General features: G+C 35.4%; 1 protein-coding gene across 2 annotated transcripts in view; it reads left to right on the top strand.

Moving 5' to 3' along the window:
* LOC149071228 (basigin-like) overlaps window positions 1-10,715 on the top strand; it is a 105,121-nt gene extending 94,406 nt beyond the window's left edge. For both annotated transcript variants that reach the window (XM_089248130.1, XM_089248132.1), the window contains exons 10-12: window positions 4,614-4,790; window positions 6,567-6,702; window positions 10,330-10,715. In XM_089248130.1, coding sequence (XP_089104256.1) covers window positions 4,614-4,790; window positions 6,567-6,702; window positions 10,330-10,384 — 368 coding nt within the window. In that variant the 3' untranslated portion in view covers window positions 10,385-10,715. The remainder of the gene's footprint in view (window positions 1-4,613; window positions 4,791-6,566; window positions 6,703-10,329) is intronic.
* The last annotated feature ends 9,685 nt before the right edge of the window (window positions 10,716-20,400 follow it).

The raw sequence follows: 20,400 nt of genomic DNA, 5'->3' as shown, positions 1-20,400 counted from the left end.
GCACCCGAGAAATACGATACCATGGAAATTCCGTTCATTTCTGCTTTCTCCCACTCAAGGAGGATGAGATGTAATCAAAGTTATTTATGGTGAAAAGTGTACGGCAGCCTTAGCACCGTACACTTTTACTACTTCACTACTTTTACACTTAAGAAGCTAAATACTGTATACTGATCAGCTTGTCCTTGTTATAAGTCTATATGAAGCTGGGTGACTTTTTTTTGTCTAAATCTTTGTTTTACCCTATTTTTGAATGATATTTCGTCAATCGATCGAAATGTTTAGGCGGGCCACGGATTGAAGACCCCTACTCTAGACCACTAGACTACAAAGGCAATAAATCAATCTTTCCTTGAAGCTCGTGTATACTGAAAGGGACCTTACATGGATGGCCGGACCTGACTTGGGCTAAGCTCACAACTGTTGACGCTTCCACCAGATGGCGGCTTAAGAAAGGATGACGTCACTCTCTGCTATCACAGGTTTTTAACAACAGGCTGTTAAAAACTTTTGTATATGATCGTTAGCCTAATATAAGGGTTGCATAAGTTTTCTCTGCTACAGTTTTCCACAATGAAACTTTATTTATGCATAACATTCATTTTCTCAAGAGTACAAAGAAATTATTACAAATAAAAAATTGCCGGAGAAGGTGGCTGGAAAAAAAGTAAAAACAGAATTAAAAATATATGAATATAACTGTTAAAATATAAGTTATGTTTAAAAAAATGCAGTAATGACAATCCACGTTCTTCGGCTTTTATTGTTTTGATTTATTTTTCCCCATTAATTTAAATTCCCTTTCAGAAAAATCTTGTTTTACTAAATTTCACACCATCATGTTTAACACGGCAAACCGTAAAATTAAGTTTTTAAAAAGAGAGAGAGAGAGAACACTGCAGTTTTTGTTGAGAAAAAATACATTGAAACGTCCCGTACTGGCTACCTCAGAACAGTTGCCACATGTTTGTGGAGCGGAATGCATCCAGTAAGATTAAAGGTGAGCTGTTAAGATCAGAACAATAATCACTTTTAGACATGGAACTAGTGAAAAGAATGCATATCATAAGAAAAATAGGCCTCGAGTTTTGATCTCAACAAATTCTTTTTAGAAATACTCAGTGAAAGTTGCTTTATATATTTCACACACACACACATTTTCCTAAAATTTGTATTATTTTTATTCATTTATTTTTACTTATGCTAGTAGGTATAGATTGTTTAGCCCTCATTCATACAGAACTCTTTGTTTACTCACATTGGTTTCCTCTGTGATAAGAAAATCATTGCTTAATTCTAATATTCTCCTGTCAATGCGAATTAAAGTAAGGGACTCCATGGGTACAAATAAGCAGTAGCTATGTTTCTGAGTACAGCCTGCACTCTGTATTCACTGATTGCATATTCTCCTTCTCTTTCCCAGTTTTCTGGGAAAACATATAGAATTTCACAATTTTCAGAACAAATTAGATTGGTTCAAATACTGTTTTTTTCTGAAAGCCAGAAGGTTCCTTGACATGATGCTAATAGTCAAGAGTGAATTTCTCACTGATGCCATCAGTATCATTGCTATAGCTGTGGAAGCTATATAGATGAGAGCAGTCATCTCGTATTGAAAGAACTTTTGATGACAATGTGTGCCAAAAGACATCCATTTCTACGGGGTCAGACGTAAATGTTATAGAAGACTTTGTCATATTAGCAAAACAGATGGATGGGAAGGGTTCAATTATGTGAACTAAAAGAAATTGTAAAATTAATCAGGGTATGCTGATTTAAATTAACTTGATTTAAATCACTTGATTTAAAAAAAAATCATTGAATTAAATTACAAAATTTAAATCTTGTTTTTCCTTTACATAACTTCAATGATTTTGAAGTAAAAGTAACCTGTTATGGTATGCATGTTGTTGGTATGCGGTAAAGTTCGTAATTAAAAGAAGTATAGTAACCATATTTGGTTTAGTAATTAAATTTAATGATAAAACTTAATCCCTAGATACAATGCAGAAAGAAAGCTGCTCTACTTCTAGATTTTGCGCATGGAAAAATTGCAGAAAAATATAGGGAGTTGAACTTAGCACTTAGCTTAACTGTACTAAATATTTTCAGTGCATTACAATGTGGCACTAGGGTTCCCCTGATTAACAAACAGAGGAATAATTTTTTGTATAAAGCCATGAATTGTATGCCGGAATTGCTGATTCAAAATAATGCATGTTGTACCAACATAAATATCATTTGGCTTATGGCTTTTCATGTTAAAGTTTTTAGTTTGCTTGTTTTTTGCCAAAGCTCATTAAATCTGTGAAAGAATAAAAGTGGATAAACGATTAAACAACATCATGCAAGTCGGAAACACATCCCCCCCCCCCCCAGTTGTGCAAGAAACAATCTTCTCATTAGAATTTGTTTTCTTTAGTTGATGCGGAATGACCCTTTGGTTGTACATAGAGGGAATTGAGATACCTGCATCATTGTGATACTGAGTTGCCACCACTGATTCACTTTAATGGGGGAGGGACTCATGAATAAAAACACTTTTCTCTACAAGAAAAATGTTAATCCATGAAGTTTATTTGAGCTCATTGAACTTTCATAATGTATAAACACAGATTTTTAGTGTTTATATTTTTTTTGCTTGTAGTTTATTCATTAATGCTGAATTAAATTTGAGTGATTAGGAGAAAAATGCAGTTAGGTGATATGAAAATATATATATTCTTAATGATTAACAAGATTTGTTTTAATTAATAAGCAATCAGTTAATTTTAATCCAAAAAAATCATGATTTTTCATACCCTGAAATTAATTAACAGTGATTCATGAATCAACGGGGGGATTAATCGAACTGACTGTTCCTGAGGCCAAAGCGATATTCCATCAAGATGATCAAAATTAAGAAATGGAAGACAATTTCATTATAAGCAACAAAGGCTTCATATGTCTAAATCAGCAATAGATTGTTTCCATGACATAGAGCCATCTATGGGGACGTTTTTAACTGTCTCAATTTCCATTGAAAATATATTTGAAGTTTTGATGATTCAGTGTGACATTTAGATTTATTTACAACCTCTGACAATAAAGTTCGGTGAATAATCCTGTAACATTAACGTAGATGAAATGTTAACGAAAAGTACCTTACTGTCCTTCGAAATAGTCACCTCCCATTACTATGCACCGCTGAAATCTCCTATACATGTCCTGGAAACTTTGCAAGAAGTCTTCTTTTGGGATGGAGTTCAAAAGCCTTGTCACGTTTCGTTGGATGTCAAGAATATCATCAAATCTCTTTCCTTTCAAAGCGAGTTTGAGTCGTGGGAATAGGAAGAAGTCTGGAGGATTAAGATCTGGTGAGTATGGTGGGTGTTTAATTTACACCACCCCCTTTTTTGCCAGGAACTGTTTGGCAATATTGGCTGCGTGAGGGCGAGCATTGTCGTGAACAAGAAACCATGAACCTTGTTGTGCGTACTGAGGTCGTACCCTGCGTAGACGTTTCATGAAACGGGTCAAAATTTCAATGTACCTTGCAGCATTCATCGTCGTTCCCTCAGGTAGAAATTCCTTGTGGATTTCCCTGTTCTCAGTTAAGAACCAACTCACTAAACAAGCACTTTGTAAAACAAGTCTTTCACGGAACACAAATGACGCTCAACTGAACAACGGTGGCGGCAGATGGTCAACACCTGCCGCTACGCATGTGTAGCGTTTTGCTCTGCCAGTGTTGCCAGATCAGCCATTCTGACTTCATTTACCGAACTTTATTGTCAGAGGTTGTATATTCAGTTATTTAGAAATTTCTATTATATGACTAAGGTCTGTCTCAATGTTGAATAGTTGATGTGTTTTACTGTATTATATATAATTAATAGTCAAGCACAGTCATAGCATACTTCAGGGGACTGAAAATATGGCTGGAGGGTGAACTTTTTTAAGAGCGAGTCAATGTTATTTATTATAAAACATTTCTGTACTATTATTTTTAAATCTGCTGTGGGTTGTAGTTTGTCCATCACTGTATTAGAGCATGCTTTGGATAAGGACCAAACCAAGTTTTTTATTAACTAGATTTGGTATAGACCTTAGCGAAGTTTGACTGTATTTTATTCATAGTATTTATACTTATTTTTATACGCATTTATATACTTATAAGTTGATTGATGTTGGTGTAAAAATGGCACTGGTAGCGTATGTCCTCTTGGTACCTTTTACATACCTCTGATTCTATGAGTGTCAAATAATAGACTGTCTGCTGCATGTGTAAACTATAGAGCATAGTTTCCCAAACTTTTTATTCCATCACCCTCATCTTCAGAAATTTTTTTTCTCGTGGGGGAAGGGGGGTGATATTGCTCATTTTGGGAAATTCTGCTATAGAGCATTGACAATTGAAAGAATATTTTTCTAATTTCATTTCTAGATCTAATTTGTTATATTTTTCTGTGCAAATATTGAGGCCCAAATAACTGTTCTTGTATGTTAGTTTTTCAGGGCTTTACCTATCATTTTGTATTCAGCTCACTTCATATTGGTTTTCATTTTATTTTGAATCGGGAACATGACAACTAAAATCATGTTTACTTAAAACTCTTTTGTTTCAACTGTAGATGACATACCTATGAATTTATCAGACCCCAGAATCAGTGTACAAGATGATGAACGTGGCTTCACTGATGCAAAATTGACCATCAGCGGTGCTGAATTCAACGACCGTGCTGCATACTTGTGTATTGGTTCGAATGAAATTTCATCAGCAAACACAACTATATTGATCAGAGTAAAAGGTAACATTCATTTTATTCAGCTGAAATTATATATGAGCAATGTTCTGAAAGTAATTTTGTCTTCATAAGTTTTTTATGGAAGCTTTATTCAGAAGAAGCATGAACAGACACACAATTTCAGAAGACAATGCAGTGTTGTGTCTTTTGTCAAACAAACTTGAAGCATTTGTTGAATCGTGCAAGGTAGAAGCTTTTCTTTGCCAAATTCTAGGCTCTGAGATTTGACATTCTTTATAACTTATTAGGCATTCATGTTGATTCTTCTGTTGAGCATTACACACCTGTTCCCAAACCATTAGCAGGACATGTCACTGTAGATGCTCTTTAAACAGCTATGAATATTTGTCACATAAATCATTCTTTGATCGTTTTTGCAGCACATATCCTGCTGTGATGCTTCCAACTCAACTGTATATGGGCATATATACCTGTCCACTGCCTATCTCTCTTCCCCCAACACTCTGTGCATGTGTACTTCAACCTATATTTTTAGTTCTCTTGAGTCATTCATTCAGAACCAGCTAAAGCTATATATTTGTCGTTTTTGGCCCTTTATGATAATTCCCTTTACCATTATGTGTGAAACTTTCTTTCAGAACTGTTTCTCTTCCTTCCCCCCCCCCCTCCCATTTATAAGGGCTCTAGAGCAAAATTTGATGTAGCAGTGTATAACTTCTATAAAATGATACCATCTTTAACAAAAAGTTCTGTTACTCGAGAAAATTTAGTTTGGAATTGTGTTGCTTTTTTGAAATCAGATGCTTTTTCAAAATCAAAATTATGCAAAATCTCGGGCAATGTTAGGTAATAGCTGAACTATTACTTTGTCTTTTTTCAACATGCTTGTGGTGTTCAGTAACTGGGGCATTTAGATTTCTCCTAGTTTGGCCAATATCTCTTTTCGCAATTCTTGCATGAGATGAAGTAGATACCAGATGCTTTGGAGGGTGGGATCTTTGATCTGAGAGAAGGTGAGCTTATTTGCTGGATAAAAAATTCACTTGTCTTAAAAACGTGTTACAACTTTTCTGTAGATGTGACATTGATTCCGCATATTTCTCTTAGCAGTAATGTATGTTAAATTAGATTCCACCTATAACAATCAATCCCATATAATGATAAGTCAGTGCTCCTTTTTTAGAATTCAAATTGAGAATTTAATAGTTACTTTGTAATTAAGGGAGATATTAAAAAATTACATTGTGTTCAGGATCAGATCTAGTTCATAAAAATGTGTCATTTGTTCATAAAAATGTGTTGGAAGTTTGAAAAATCAAGATGTGTGTGTACTTGTATAATGATATGCTTGCTACCATAGATAGTGGAACTTTTTCTCAGCTTCTTTTTCTTTTTCCCAAGTAAATGCTGCTCCACATAAAATATTTTGATTATTAGTAAAGCATGTTTGATATAAGGCTCATTCACTCACCCATTGTGTACAATGGTGTGCATCAACTGTATCTGCCTCTAGAGACTCCCCCCCCCCCTTCCTCCTGCTGCTCACATGTAGAGCAAAATTTATTGATACTTTACAGTACAAAAAGTAATTTCGTCATTTTTGGTTTATTCCCTTTTTAAAACTGATGGTTCAATTCATGTCCCCCGCCACTCTCTAGGCATCACTGATGCAAATCTACATTCTATAGTTATATCGCAGAGATTAGCTGTGAGACAAATATTGTCTCCTCCTTCCCTTCCCCCCCCCCCCCCATTTGGTATCTTACATGTTTCATTGCAAATGCTTCATTAATTTATTTTGTTTAACTTCAAATGTAGATAAATATGCCGCTTTGTGGCCTTTCTTGGGAATTTGTGCTGAAGTAGCCATACTATGTACCATCATCTTTGTATATGAAAAACGAAGGCAGAAACCTGATTTTGATGAATCTGAAGCAGATAATAACACCGAAAAGTAAGTTGTTTTTTTTTTCACTTTATTTTCCAAAAATGTTTAAGATTATGTTGTTTGTAATATTATGTATTTTTTTGCAAAATTTAATCAAAGCATATGACATGTAGAAAGAAGGTGACACTTTTAACAAATTTAAATATACGGGGTGATTCAAAACTCAACGTATGAACTTTTAGGAGAGGTCGAAAGCATGAAAACAAAACAGAATCACAAAGGAATGTATGACTGGAAATCCTAAGCTGATCAACTGGAGGATAAGCAAAGATGCAGAAATAAGCAGACAATAATGGGTAAAAAAACTATTCATTTAGAGATATTTTACACAAGGACAGTACATGTACAAGTTAAGTTTCAATAGACACAGCAAAGTGCTCAAAGTTCTTATCATCCACAGTAGTGCTTGCTTCATAATGGTGATGCATTGATTGTCGAACCCTTTCAAAAATACCCAGCATTTCGCAGGACGTTTGCTGAGATTCTTGTGAGGAGGTCTTTATCACAGTAAATCAGAGTATTAGAGGTCTTAACATTTATTATGTTATTTTTATGTTATAATATTTTATGTTGCAATGTCCTGTGAAATGCTGGGTATTTTTGAAAGGGTTCGGCAGTCACATCACCATTGTGACACCAGGATTCACATCAATATTGTGAAGCAAGCACAACTGTGGATGGTAAGAACTTTGAGCACTTGCTGTGTCTGTTGAAACTTAACCTGTACATGTACTGTCTTTGAGTAAAGTATCGCTAAATAAAGAGTTTTTATACCCATTATTAGCTTGTAATTTCTGCATCTTCGTTTATCCTCCAGCTGATCAAGTTGGGGTTGCCGGTCATGCATTCATATGTCATTCTGTTTTGTTTTCCAACTCTCCTAAAAGTTTGTGCGCTGAATTTTGAATCACCCTGTATGTTTAGTCAGTTTTTTTTTATTTTTACCAAATAATATAACTGGTCTGTCATTTTTTGTAAGTTTAGAGAGAATTTATTCATTCAAGTATGGTTTGTTATCATTTTACCAAAAGTTCAATTCCATGTTTGTGCTACTCAACCGGTTTGGATGCGAAGATTTCCATCCATTCCTAACATCATTTACATTATTGAACCATTGCCCAGGCAGAAAGTGAACCATTTTCCCAAAAAGACAGTAGTCGAATTGTGCCAGGTCTAGACCATATTTTTCCAAAAATTTTATGTTTTATCGCCCTTCTTTCTTCAAAAAAAATTTTCACATCGATTCTTTCTCCCCCTCCCCAACTCAAGCCAACCCATAGGATCCTAGATTAAACCCTTAACTTCTACTGCCTACCCCCCACTCCACAGACCATGCTTCCAATATCATTCCATGATATTTCCCACTTTGGGAAATGCTGGTCTAAACCAAGGCTTGACAAATGTGAAGGCCCATGGAAAAAAAAACAAATATTGGTGCTAAAAACTTTCAATATTAAATTTGTTTGATGAAAAAACATTTTTTGGAATTTATCAGCTTGTGTACTGACTTTGAATTAAGATTTGGGGAAAGGAGTCAATAAGTAATGGAAAAACTGAAAAAAAAATGCATTATCTGAAGATGTCACTCTTCCGCTGTTACTACGAAGGTTTCTACGGCTGGTTGATGAAAAGATAAATCCAGGGAAGAAAATTCAACTGGCCTTTTGAGGAATTGAACCCACTGGGAGCAATCAGGATTTATGAAAGCTCATATTTAAATAAGAAATGATTTCTTAGTATTATGGAATAATTCTTACTTGATGAATAATTTAAAAATTAATAATTTTTTCATTAAATATGAATTTTTATCTCTGAGCCCTTGGGTACACGTGTTACGAGGCTAATGTGTGAATAGAGATCTCACAGTATGCCTTATTGGCCATTTGGGCTTTATGGTAATTTTTGTGGCCCGTTTTGAGAAACCCCCTTTCTGTAGACCAGGTTCGCTTCCTCCACACGGGTAGGATATTCCTTTTCAAATACAAAAACTACTGTAAAATGTCCCTCTGCAAACACCCCCTTTAGCAGTCACCTCCGATAACAGACACTTTTTAAATTATGCAACGACCAATCACAACTCTGTACTGAAGTTAGACATCTCTGGAAGAGAAGTGTGAGCAAGCAATGGTTTGTATGTGTATGCTGTCTTTATTGATGCTGAGATGACATCAGTGCATGGGTAACTTCTTGACAGTTCCTGTTCACAAGCCTAAGTTGGTGAAGGTGTTGATTTATGGTGCTTTGGGAAAGGCCAAGCTCTACCAATAATGTGTGGGTAATGGATTTTGTCTGTTCTTCAACAGCTTCAAACAAGACTTTATATTCGCAACAGCTTGATACCCAATTCTTTTTTGTCGGGATCTTCCCTGATACAGAGGTAGAACATAAATGGTGACCATATAACTGCAGAAAAAATTGCTACCAAAGAAATTCCACCTTACCACACATGGATTGGTCACGTGGCTTGATTGTTAGAGTAGAGCTCTGCTAATCGAGATTCTGCTGTACATATTTGAAGTAATACTGTACTTTTTGCACACATTGCTGCTCATCTTCTGGATTTGTTATTATAATTAAAGTTTTAAGGACAAAGGACTTCTCAAATTCTTCCATTCTTACAGAAACATTTTAACATCTTATAAAAGATGTGAACTGGGCTGTATCTGGCGATAAATTTTGATGTCATGTACATACATTCATTGCCATAAAAATTTGCACACCGAGAAGTAATTGTAGGATCGTAACAAAACTTGGCATGAAGATATCTGTCTGGCAGATATGCAAATAATTAGATGCACAGTGTGATTGCACAATCTGTAATGCCACCAGAGGGTGTTGAACTTATTTTTCGTTGGCGTATGAAAAAGGTACGCAGAGGAATTTTGCCTGTACTTAATCTGTTGCAGAGGGATGCTGTTACACCATCATCAAGCACAATATGATGAACTGTCACAGAGTTTGAGAGGGGGAAGAATCATCGGGATGATGGAAGCCAGGTGGTCATCTCAACGAGTAACCTGCCACTTAGGCCGATCTGACTTTACTGTGAAGAGGTGTTGGGACCAGTGGATGAGAGAGACCGCATGCATGGCGGCCAAGCTCAGGACGCCCTCAGCAAAAGTTTTTGAATAGGACAATGCTCGACAACCACACACAGCAAGGGTGTCACAGGAATGCTTCCCACATTAACACACTTCCTTGGTCTTCCCAATCCTCAGATTTATCACTAATTGGGTACATCAGGGATCACTTGGGATGACAAGTTGGGCAGCCTAGGAATTTTATTGAACTAGAGGCACTCTTATAGCAACTGGGGAATGAGATGACGCAGGACACCATACAGGACCTGTATGTCTCAATGCCCACCCATATCGCGTCGTGTATTCAAGCTAGAGGCGGCCCAACAGGGTACTAGAAACTCCATTTCTCGTTTTTTCCGGTAACAAATGATTCTTTTGCTTTAATTATATAATTGCTTACTTATATCAACATTGTACTCACATATATAAAATTTTGTTCCATTTGGACAACTCTTTCTTGGTGCGGAAATTTTTAAGGCAATGAGTGTATGTCATCTTGATTTACATCGTATCCTTTTCAATGTATTATGTTTATTCTTTGTTTATATTACAGCAAAACGCTGCCTGATCAAGAAGAAAAAAGTGGCGATATCCGACAACGTAAATGAAGCATTTCTTGAACTAAAAAAAATAAAGAAAAGAAAGAAAACCAACAACAAACCACGAAAAAAAGACTATGCTACCAAAATTTAGACTCTGAACATGTTTCTCAAGACATTATCAAGTTTTGATAGTGAGCGGGTTTACCTAGGAATTTACATATTTCTTTATAAATACAAAATAATAAAAAAAAAGTTTAGCATATTCTCACTTCAAATATAGGTGGAAAGAGAAAGAAAAAAACTTTTACGACTATATATATATATTATATAGCACCAAAAATGTATGTAGTTTTGTTACTAGGCTGTGAGGAAATAAATTTTGGTGGGACGAGAACTTCAGAGCGTGTAAAACTTTTGATTAATAGAATGAATGGTTTCTTTAGTTTTTTGTTCAAACCGCATATGCTGTAATGAGTTTCATAGTTTTTATTTCCTATTGCTTCTTGTTTTTGATATAAGTCTCTGCATTGTACATAGTGTGACTACATTTCTCTTCGTACAAATCGTACTAATATTCAAGGTAAAGAAGAAATAAACTTATCGATTACTATATATCAGAAAAATATATTTTTTCTTTTGCTTTGTGCTCGTCTTTCTTTCCCATTTCTGATACAGTGTAAATACAATTGATCTGAACAATTTCGATTGGTCGTATTCGCTTTGCGAATGTTTTCGCAGAAACTACGTTCTGAGAGAAATTTCTTGTCCCATATTTTCAAATTGTTTTTTATGTGTGAACAAAAAAAAAATTACACGAGGAAAAATATTTGTTCACTCAATAAAAAAAACTTGATGGCCTTAATGCTTTACGAGATTTGATGTATTCAATACTATATAAATGAAAATCTTTTATCATCTTTTTAGCATTCCAGGTATGTGTGTTTACTGTCTTAATTTTTGATCCTCTTCGGGGTTATTTGATTTGCTTGGGTCGATTCTAGTCTTTTGGAAAGATATATATATCCATGAAATTTTTCAATATCGTTTATAACTTGCTTCGAATGATTCACTCACATGTTTTTTGTGTGTGTGTATACATATTGCTAGACTATTCATGAAATCAGTGCCCTCTGTTTCCTTATTTGTTTAGTTTTTTTTTTTTTTTAGATTTTAATTTTAGGTTGTGTTTGGTTCGAATTTTTTGAAATACTTCCAGTTAAAAATGTGTGTATTCATTGAGTGATAAATGGAAAAATGTTTTGTATCAGGATAAGAGTACTGCTCACAAAAAGTCAAGTTTTTGTCCTTGGACCTTATATTAAATAACTAGAATTAATCTCGGCTCCTTCCAGTTTAACTGAACCTATTTCTAAAACTACTTTTTCCCTGATCTGTTATTTGATTATATCAGCCATTTCATTATTTGAATTGGCGTGTTATATGCAAAAACTATTGGTAAAAATATGAAGCACAAGGACACACAAAAACTATCACTTTTTAAAGCAAAAAAAAAGGAATTTTTTTTTTAATTTATTGAGAGACATGGCTATAACCAACTTTTCTGCCATCTGTTAGTCATTCCTGAATATGCATGTTAAGGCATTGTGTGCAGTATATTGTGAAACGAATCTATCCTCAGTTCTCGTATATTTCCAGTATGCAGTAGGACCTTGATGTGTCGTGGATGAAATGCATCCTCTCCCCTGTTATTTTATTGTGTTGAAGAAAGGAAAATGCATATTTATGCATTGTGGCATATTTTGGTTAGGTCATAATGCAGGTTAAAGATTTTCCCTATTGTGTTTAATGTCTTCTTTGCTTGAAAAATGTATTTCCGGTTGACGATATGTTGATTAGATGGAGTTTATTTCAACTTTTGTAATTATCATCCATATTCTACAAACTAATGTTATACTTTTGGGGACTATATACAAATGAATTAGGCTGGTTTCGAAATAGAAACATGTACGAGGATCTGAAATTTTTTGTTTTAAGCATAGAAATCTCATTTGGCAAGAATCTCTGAGTAAAATAACGCTTTCACTTTAAGTACATACAAGCATTTTATTATACAATATGCTTGTTGATGATGACAAAATATAATTATCAAAGAGGAAATCAACTTAAGAAAAGCATGCTTTTTTTAAATTTATTGAGAATCAAGATACTAAGAACTATAAAGCTCCTTTGCGATGTTTATGAATGAACTTGCCATTAGTTGAAAATGAAATCTCATCATTCCTGGATGTTTAATTTTTTTCTGATGGTTGACAGTGTTGAGATCAGTGAATATTGTTCCAACTATCATGCTTATAGAATGGAATTGTAGTAGAACCTCCGTTTTTTTTTTTTTACAGAATAAAAAAAAGAGGTTGAACGGATTTCGAAAATATATCTGTAAAGCTGTAAAACAAGGGACTTTACAGCTATATAATAAAGGACAAAACATTTTTATTTATGCACTTTGACGTAAATCTAACAGAATTAGCACTCACTATTTACATTGTGTTTGGTTACTGACCTCATGTACACCATCTCAGCCTGCATATGTCATTGGATATTTACATGTGAATAATCACTTTGGTTGTTGATACGGAAGGTCATACTGCAATTACAATTTTTTTTTGACAATGCTTCGTACTATGAATTGTCAATGATACTCTCCAATTTCATTCTATATGTAATTTCTAATAAAATCAAAACTTCCTGTATACTTGCTTTAGTTGTTAATCAAAATATATTTTGAACCATGGGTGCGCAAACTCCAGCCTGCAGGCCGAATTGGCAGATTCTAGCATTTCATACAGCCTGCAGATCATTTTGAAAAGAAAAATTTATTGAAATACATAAGAGAAAATGAATTTGGTGAACTGCTAATATCAATTAACACTCATAAAGACATGTATATACCTATCAAAATAACCCTGTGTCCAACCCATAATAGTTTTTCTGGACAAAAAAATTGGTCTGAAGAGGTTTGTTCACCCATGTTTTAAATGTCTGTTTTGAAAATTCTGAAAAACTAATAGTTATATATACTTCTCTTCATAGTTTTTGAATATTTAATTTAAAAAATGCATTTAATGCTGGATTGCGGTGCTCTTGATAGTAGAGGGGTGCCCCAAAATATTTGTAGTGTTTGCATGTCATCTCTGTACAGAAGTCATTAGATGTACTAATTATCAAAGAAGTGATTAGATAACGGTATTCTTATAGGCGACGAGAGAAGAGAAAAAATTGTATTTAACTAATAAAAAAATCCTTTTTCATTGTTTGGTAAAAAAAGACTTGTTGCGGATTGAAAACAATCATTTTTTAAAAAATAAAGGTTATTATTGCTGTGCTGGTATTTTTCAAAGATCTCAACCCCCTTGTTAACATTATTGTGTTTTAGATTGAAATTGTCACTTTTCCTTCCTGGGTTTTGTAGTTAATCTATGATTTTGGTTCCTGAATATATTGTCAGGAAATAGAATTACATCCTCTGTTGTGTGCATGTATTCCGCAGGTATTATCATGTATATTAAAAAAGTGATGATATATTAAATCAAATTATTATCCAAAAAGTAGTATGTAGTTCCGAATGGGAAAAAAATTATCTATGCAAAAAAAAATATCTGTTGCTGCATCTATTATTATTTGAATTCAGGGTCGTCTTAATGGATGGGCATATTCGGTTTACACATTGATATATCAATTATAATCTCGTATCGGCTTTTTAATATTGATTTCAGCATTTTGTCACCTTCGTCAGAGCTGAGATCATCTCCCTTCTATGATTTGAGAAAGTTCTGGGGTTTTACTCTTCCTTCGAGAATGCTCCGATATCTGTCTCTCAGGTGTGAAACAGTGTCCAGTTCTTCTATAGTAATTACGGCAGGCCAAGATGGCCCTGAAGAAATTCTAGTTCTGATTATTGAATTATACTGGGATAAACTGATGCCCATAATGTTACGCCCACCATCTAACCGAAAAGACTGGTATGCAGCAACAGTAAATTATATATATTTATGTGTGTATTTTCTAGCATTGGTTATTTCAACCGACTTGTGTATTTTGAGTGTTATTGTATCTGAATGGATTTTTAATTGATCTCGAATGGTCATTAATCGACCGAATGTAATACAGTGATGGTCTTGCATGAAAAAAAATTCTTTTGTTGAATGATAATCGCCCTTGCCAAGAGGAAAATGAGAAAAAATATTAATACTAATGCACATCTTTTTGAATGAATGATTATATTTAGCTTTCCCCCCCCCCCTTTTTTTTTTCATTGTATCTGCTTAGAAATTAATAGTGTTGCAATGATGTTAAAAGCTTTAGTTTTTTCATTATTAAAATTTATTCTTTGAAATCGAGAGATGCAGAAAATTCTAAACCTATATGCCAGGGATTTTTAAACTTTACGCTGTGGCAACTTTCCCTTACATTTTCGAAATTTGCACACTCCTTACAGTGGGTTTTTTTATGCAAGTAAAGTCCTTGAAAGAAAGCATTTAGAGTAGCTTCATCAATTTAGAAGATCCTGCTCCTTCCTCAGAAAATTTTAGCTTCCTAGGGCAGAGTGCGCCTTGAGGTTTGGAAACCTCTTTCCTTGGCGATGCACTACTCATCTTTCACTTCAACACTCAAATATTTCTTCTCAAAGTGAACTTGCTCAAGTTTTGACTACTTTCTCCTCATCCTGCAGTACAACTTGGACCTTGCTTTCCAGTTCCTTCCTCTGACGAGAGCGTTCATCATCTTCCATGGCATTCAAAAAAGCCTTCAAAACATACCTACACTCTTCATCTGGGCCGTCTTTGGGTGTCAAAAACCTAATTAGGCTCTGGGGTTATCATTACAAGATCTAATTTTAATTTCGGTTTAAGAATTGCTGCTATGTTATGACTATTTACTTAAGCTATCCTCTGGTGTCATCTGTGTTTTCCAACAAACCTGTGGGCTGCGACGAGAAGCTGGTTCCTTAGTAGTGTAATCAAATGAAAGTATTTGCGACAAACATTAATAATTCTCTAAGGTTCCAAAGAAAGATTTCGCCTGCTTGCCAATCATTTATTTATCAATTTCTGAGAAAATGCACGAGATAAACAATGCTGTTGATAAAACCATACCACTATTATAAATTAGTGGTCAAATCGTTTCTGAAATTTTCTGGACCTTGGATCAAGAAACACTTGTATAATTGAAATAAATTTGTATTTAAAATCCCTCTTCCTCGTAGAAGCTCTTTTTGATTGATCATCCAATTCATAGACTTTCCCCATTTTGTCGCCCAGAAATAATATCCAGTAATATTGTTATGTGTGTGTGTTTGTATTGATCGCAATGATCTCGTCGAATATAAAACTATAATCACTTGTCTCTTTTGTTAAATACATTCTGTTGAGACAGGGCCGGAACTAGTGGGGGGGGGGAATAACTGCCCGGGTGGTTAAATTTAAGGGGGATGGCAGTTTTAGGTGGGAACAAAGAACAGGTTATAAAATTATCAAATTTTAAAGTGTGGGGAGGCACAGTAGTTTTTGCCCTGTGCAAATATTATTAGATGACAAAAATCCTAGTTACGGCCCTATGTTCAGATCATGCCGACAGGTGTGAAGTGATCCGAAAACCACACAATACTGATTCAGGTTTAAAAAAAGAAGTATGATAGAGAACATTCGCGTGTGTGAAAAAAGGTCTCTAGAAAAAAAAGATCTTGTATATTTGCTTACCTCTCAAAGTGCCATTTTCTTCCTAAATACATATTCTGTGCAACGCAATAAAACCGTTATCCTCTTTCCCCTGAACGTTATAAGTGTTTTGTATGTATATATACGTATATGTCTGTGTGCGTTCGTGCTTTATAAAGATTTCCTTTTTTTAATGTAAAAAATAATTTCGAAAAAAAAATGATTTAAATATCACTATTTTCTGATTTTCCTGAGAATGTATCGAGTATTATTCCAATAAATTATTATGGTTATCAAAAAATTTAACTTTTCGCATGTTTGGCTGTACGACTAAAATTCAGTTATCCTCCACGTTGAAACGAGCAATAGACCTAATTATGACTTCATAAGCAGTCGTTGAAAAAGTTCTCATGGCATGTTCCTCGTTAAGTGCTCATTTGTGTCTGTTGTACATGTCGAGCACATTTAATCAGATGTGCCTAAAAGTGTATATCCATTTATGTTTCCTTTCCGGTCATTTCCACTCGTATTCTAATTGTTCATGTGTGATGTCGATATGCATGAAAAAAATGAACTGTCAAAATATATTGTGGTTAATGTATATTTTCTACAATGTTAATTCCTCAATATATATATTTCCCTTCTCCGATTTGGATTTTTTAACGCTGTAACGAGTATCTGCATGCATTTCCATTACAAAATTAATTGATGGTATTTTATTCTTTATTGCATATTTTACGAGAAATATGTGGTGCATGTTGCGAAGTCTTTAGGGAAAAAACATACATGAGGTGCAGACGGCGATTAATTCCATAAAGTGTTTTCCACACTGATGTTACAACGAATTTAAAATTTCTTTTTGTTTCAAAGCAACTCATCTTTGTTTATTTTGTGATGATTGTGTGCATTTTTAGGTACCAGCACAGATTAACAGTATTTTCGACGTGTCAAAATGTCCGCCTCCAGTAAAGTTTTTTCCCCGTTCTTAGCTCTTCATGGTTGCCCAATTACATGGATCCTTGTTGAAATGATACATTTATATATATATACTATATACATATTTGGATATATGTGTGTATATATACATGAATCTTTGTGTATCGTATGGAAAAAAAGAATATATGACGCTATATTATAAGGCAAAATAGTGCAAAAGAAAAATCTAGGATGTCATGTATTATATTATACATTGCATTTGTTGATTTGGTTAAAAATAAATTAGACAAGATTGTTTTTTTTTTCCTTTTTATTGTCTTTAATTTCGTGATTTTTTTTTTATGTCGACTCTAGTGATATACAGATTATAATAGAACTCAAATGTAAAATGCAAGGTTCTCAACCTCGAAAGTCTAGGAAAATGTAAAGCATGTATGTTCAACCCAATGCTCTCAGAGTAATCTGGTGTGGGCAATAAGATACTCGCCTAAAGTACCAAAGGATGTTAAGAGGTGTCGCGAGTTCGATACTCGGTTCGTCCTTGTCAGAAAACTTTCCTGACACAGGGGTACAGCAAAAACGACGACTTGACCGCAGCAAAATATTTCTACCGCAGGGAGTTCCCCATCGAGCGGTTAGCGCATCAACCTCTCGATGAATATAAAAAACAAGCCTGCCGTTCGGAATCGCCAATAAATTGTAGGTCCCGGTCTAATTAGCCCTCGTGTGCAGAAAATGACCGTGGTGCGACATTAATGATTAAATAATCTGGTGTGGCCAGTGACCTCAAACCTAATTTTGTAAAAATGAACTTGGTGGCACATTTTTTTTCGAGATTGCTAAGTGGCACACAGTGGAATTCTCAGATCACTTGGAATTATGGGGTCACTCAAGTCCCCTAAGAGGTCTCTTACCTTTTTAACATGACGAACTACGGTCTAATAGAAAAACCATTAAAAATACTCTTGATCCATTGGTTTATTTCACAATTTTTGCACGTCCTTGATTGCACTACTTTATGCCAGTATAAAGTTTCACGTGTCTCTGATACTTGGTGTTTTTTGTTTTTTTTTGTAAATTTTCAAAGAAAAGCATGACAAAGCTTGCACTTACGAAAAAATACCGTGACATAAATGTAGTTGGATAAAAATTGACTCAAAATAAAGGAAATTGTTCAGTTCAAGAAATAAAGCAAAAAGGTTGAGATTCCATTATAATGAATAATTAAACTTAAATTTTAAATATTTCAACCTTTTACTTCATTTCATGAACTGAAGTGTTTCCCCTTTACATTTTGAATCAATTTTTATTCAACTAACGTTACGTTGAGGTCGGTATTTTGTCATGCGTGCAAGCTGTTTGTAATGCTTTTTTTATTATTACAAATAGAATGCCACAAAAACAGTATCAGAGATATGTGAAACTTTATACTGGCGTATGATAACACATACAATCAAGAACATGTAAAAAATTTGAAATAAATCAATGATTAAATGTTAATGGTAATTCTCTTGGAGCATAGTTTTTCACCATGCTTTTAAGCATGGTGAAAAAAAGCATGGTGGTGGTGTATGAAACTTCACGGTACGGTTCCAGATGGCTTAAGTAGCGCATGAAATGATGTGGAATCGGGGGATGGAATATTCTCAGATCACTTGAGTGGCCCGCCGCATATTTACTGATCACTTAGAATGGCGCATTAACAACATATAAGCGGCTCGCGACACATTTTCAGATCACAAGTGACCCTTTCTTTCGAACCGAGCACAAATCCGATCTATCGCCATGGGCATTTTCCTTCCGAGTGAGTATATAGTGTTTTGTCTGATTTTTCAGTGCTGCCACCTATATTTCAGAAGTGTAATGATTGAATATTTGTACTATTGTAGGCCTGTTGCTGCTCTCTGCAGCGAGTCTTTTGAAAAGGGGGGTCGGTTCGAAGTTGGGAACCGCAGAAAACTATTTCAGCTGACCACCACTGAGGTGACAGTGGGGTTCGAACCCGGGTCCTCGCTAGTCAAGTCCGCTATGACCACCACAGCGGATAGGGGCCGTTCCAGTATTACGTCATCATCGATGAGGGGGGGGGTTCCGATTTGATGACAAGGGGGTTTGGATAATGCTTACGTCATCAACTATCCTTTATTAAAATATGAGTTAGGATTCAGAGGGGCAGAGCTGATGACGAAATTTTGATGACAAGGGGGGGAGGAGAGGATCAGCGTTTTGCTGAGAGGGGGGGGGGAGTCAAAAATGGCAAAAAATTTGCTTACGTAATACTTGAACGGCCCCATAGCAAGTGACCAGCGGCCAAAGCCGCTTGCAAGGAACTGAATGCAGCTTTGCCCCCAGCTCATTTACTGATCGCTCAAGTGTCCGACGGCACAGTTCCTGAGCAATTAAACGGGCCCACGGCGAAAGCAGCAAAATCCTTTTCAAATCAATGAAGTGGCTTGCACTCTCTTGAAGGTTGAACAAGCTTGATGTAAAATATTTGGCATAAGTCAAGGAAATATGCAGGTCTTTGATGGAAGTCGGGGGGAAAATCTAGGAAGCGAAAAACTATAAACATTTGAGAGGTTAAAATTTCAAATTATATCTCTAACAGTTTTGGTCAGAGAAACTAATCCATCAAATTTAGCTGGGAATCCCCCCGAAATGATAGTAATGATGTTTCCCTCCAAACGCGAGATGAGACTGCGCTACGTCACGTCGGATGATTCTTTCCAGGTGGAGCTCCTCGACAACCCCAGGCTGACTCATTCGCCGTGTTTGAGCGAAGTGCGACGTCAGTGTTATCGCATAGCCAATTACTGTTCCCATATCCTGCTTTTTTTGACAATAAGTCGTCACTTGGAGCTGCAAAACTAGTTTTTTGTTCAAATATGGAGGACGATGAGTCCACTCCCCCTTTCTAGATGCCTTGTACTTTTGTGTAAAGCGATTGTGCACCGAGAATAGCACGTCAGAGGCCGAGTTTTCACGTTTGGTTTTTCACTTCATGAAAAGTAAGGCGCTTAGAAAGAAGAGTGGACTCATTGTTGCCAATCTTCAAAAAAAAAACTGGTTTTGCCGCTCCAAGTGACGTCTAATCCTTTAAAAGAAAGCTGATTTAAGGAACAGCGATTGGCTGTAGCGGTAATATTGTCGTCGTACCCTTCGCTAAGAGGTGGAGGAAGAGTCATCCTGGGGTTTCAAGGAGCCTTAACCAACCGTTATTCCCTATGCCTGATTTTTGTTTTAATGCAACCAGTTTTCTATTTAAATATGGAGGACGATGAGGCCTCCTAGTTTTGTACGTTACGATCAGCAAAGACACCTGGGTAGGCATAGGTGCAAATGCTTCCGATTTACTCGGAAACCTTCCGATTTTTTAGCCTTATAAAAATCTTTCGGTCGGAAATCAGATTCTTCCGATTTTTCTTCTATCTTCATAGAAAGATCCCTCAAGTCCTCAAATTGTGCTTCGTT

Source organism: Pholcus phalangioides, unplaced genomic scaffold (assembly GCF_987345545.1).
Source record: "Pholcus phalangioides strain wild (caught in Gottingen) unplaced genomic scaffold, Ppha-v1.0 ptg000019l_1, whole genome shotgun sequence".
Classification (NCBI taxonomy): Eukaryota; Metazoa; Arthropoda; class Arachnida; order Araneae; family Pholcidae; genus Pholcus; species Pholcus phalangioides.
This window is presented reverse-complemented; position numbering and strand designations above follow the sequence as displayed.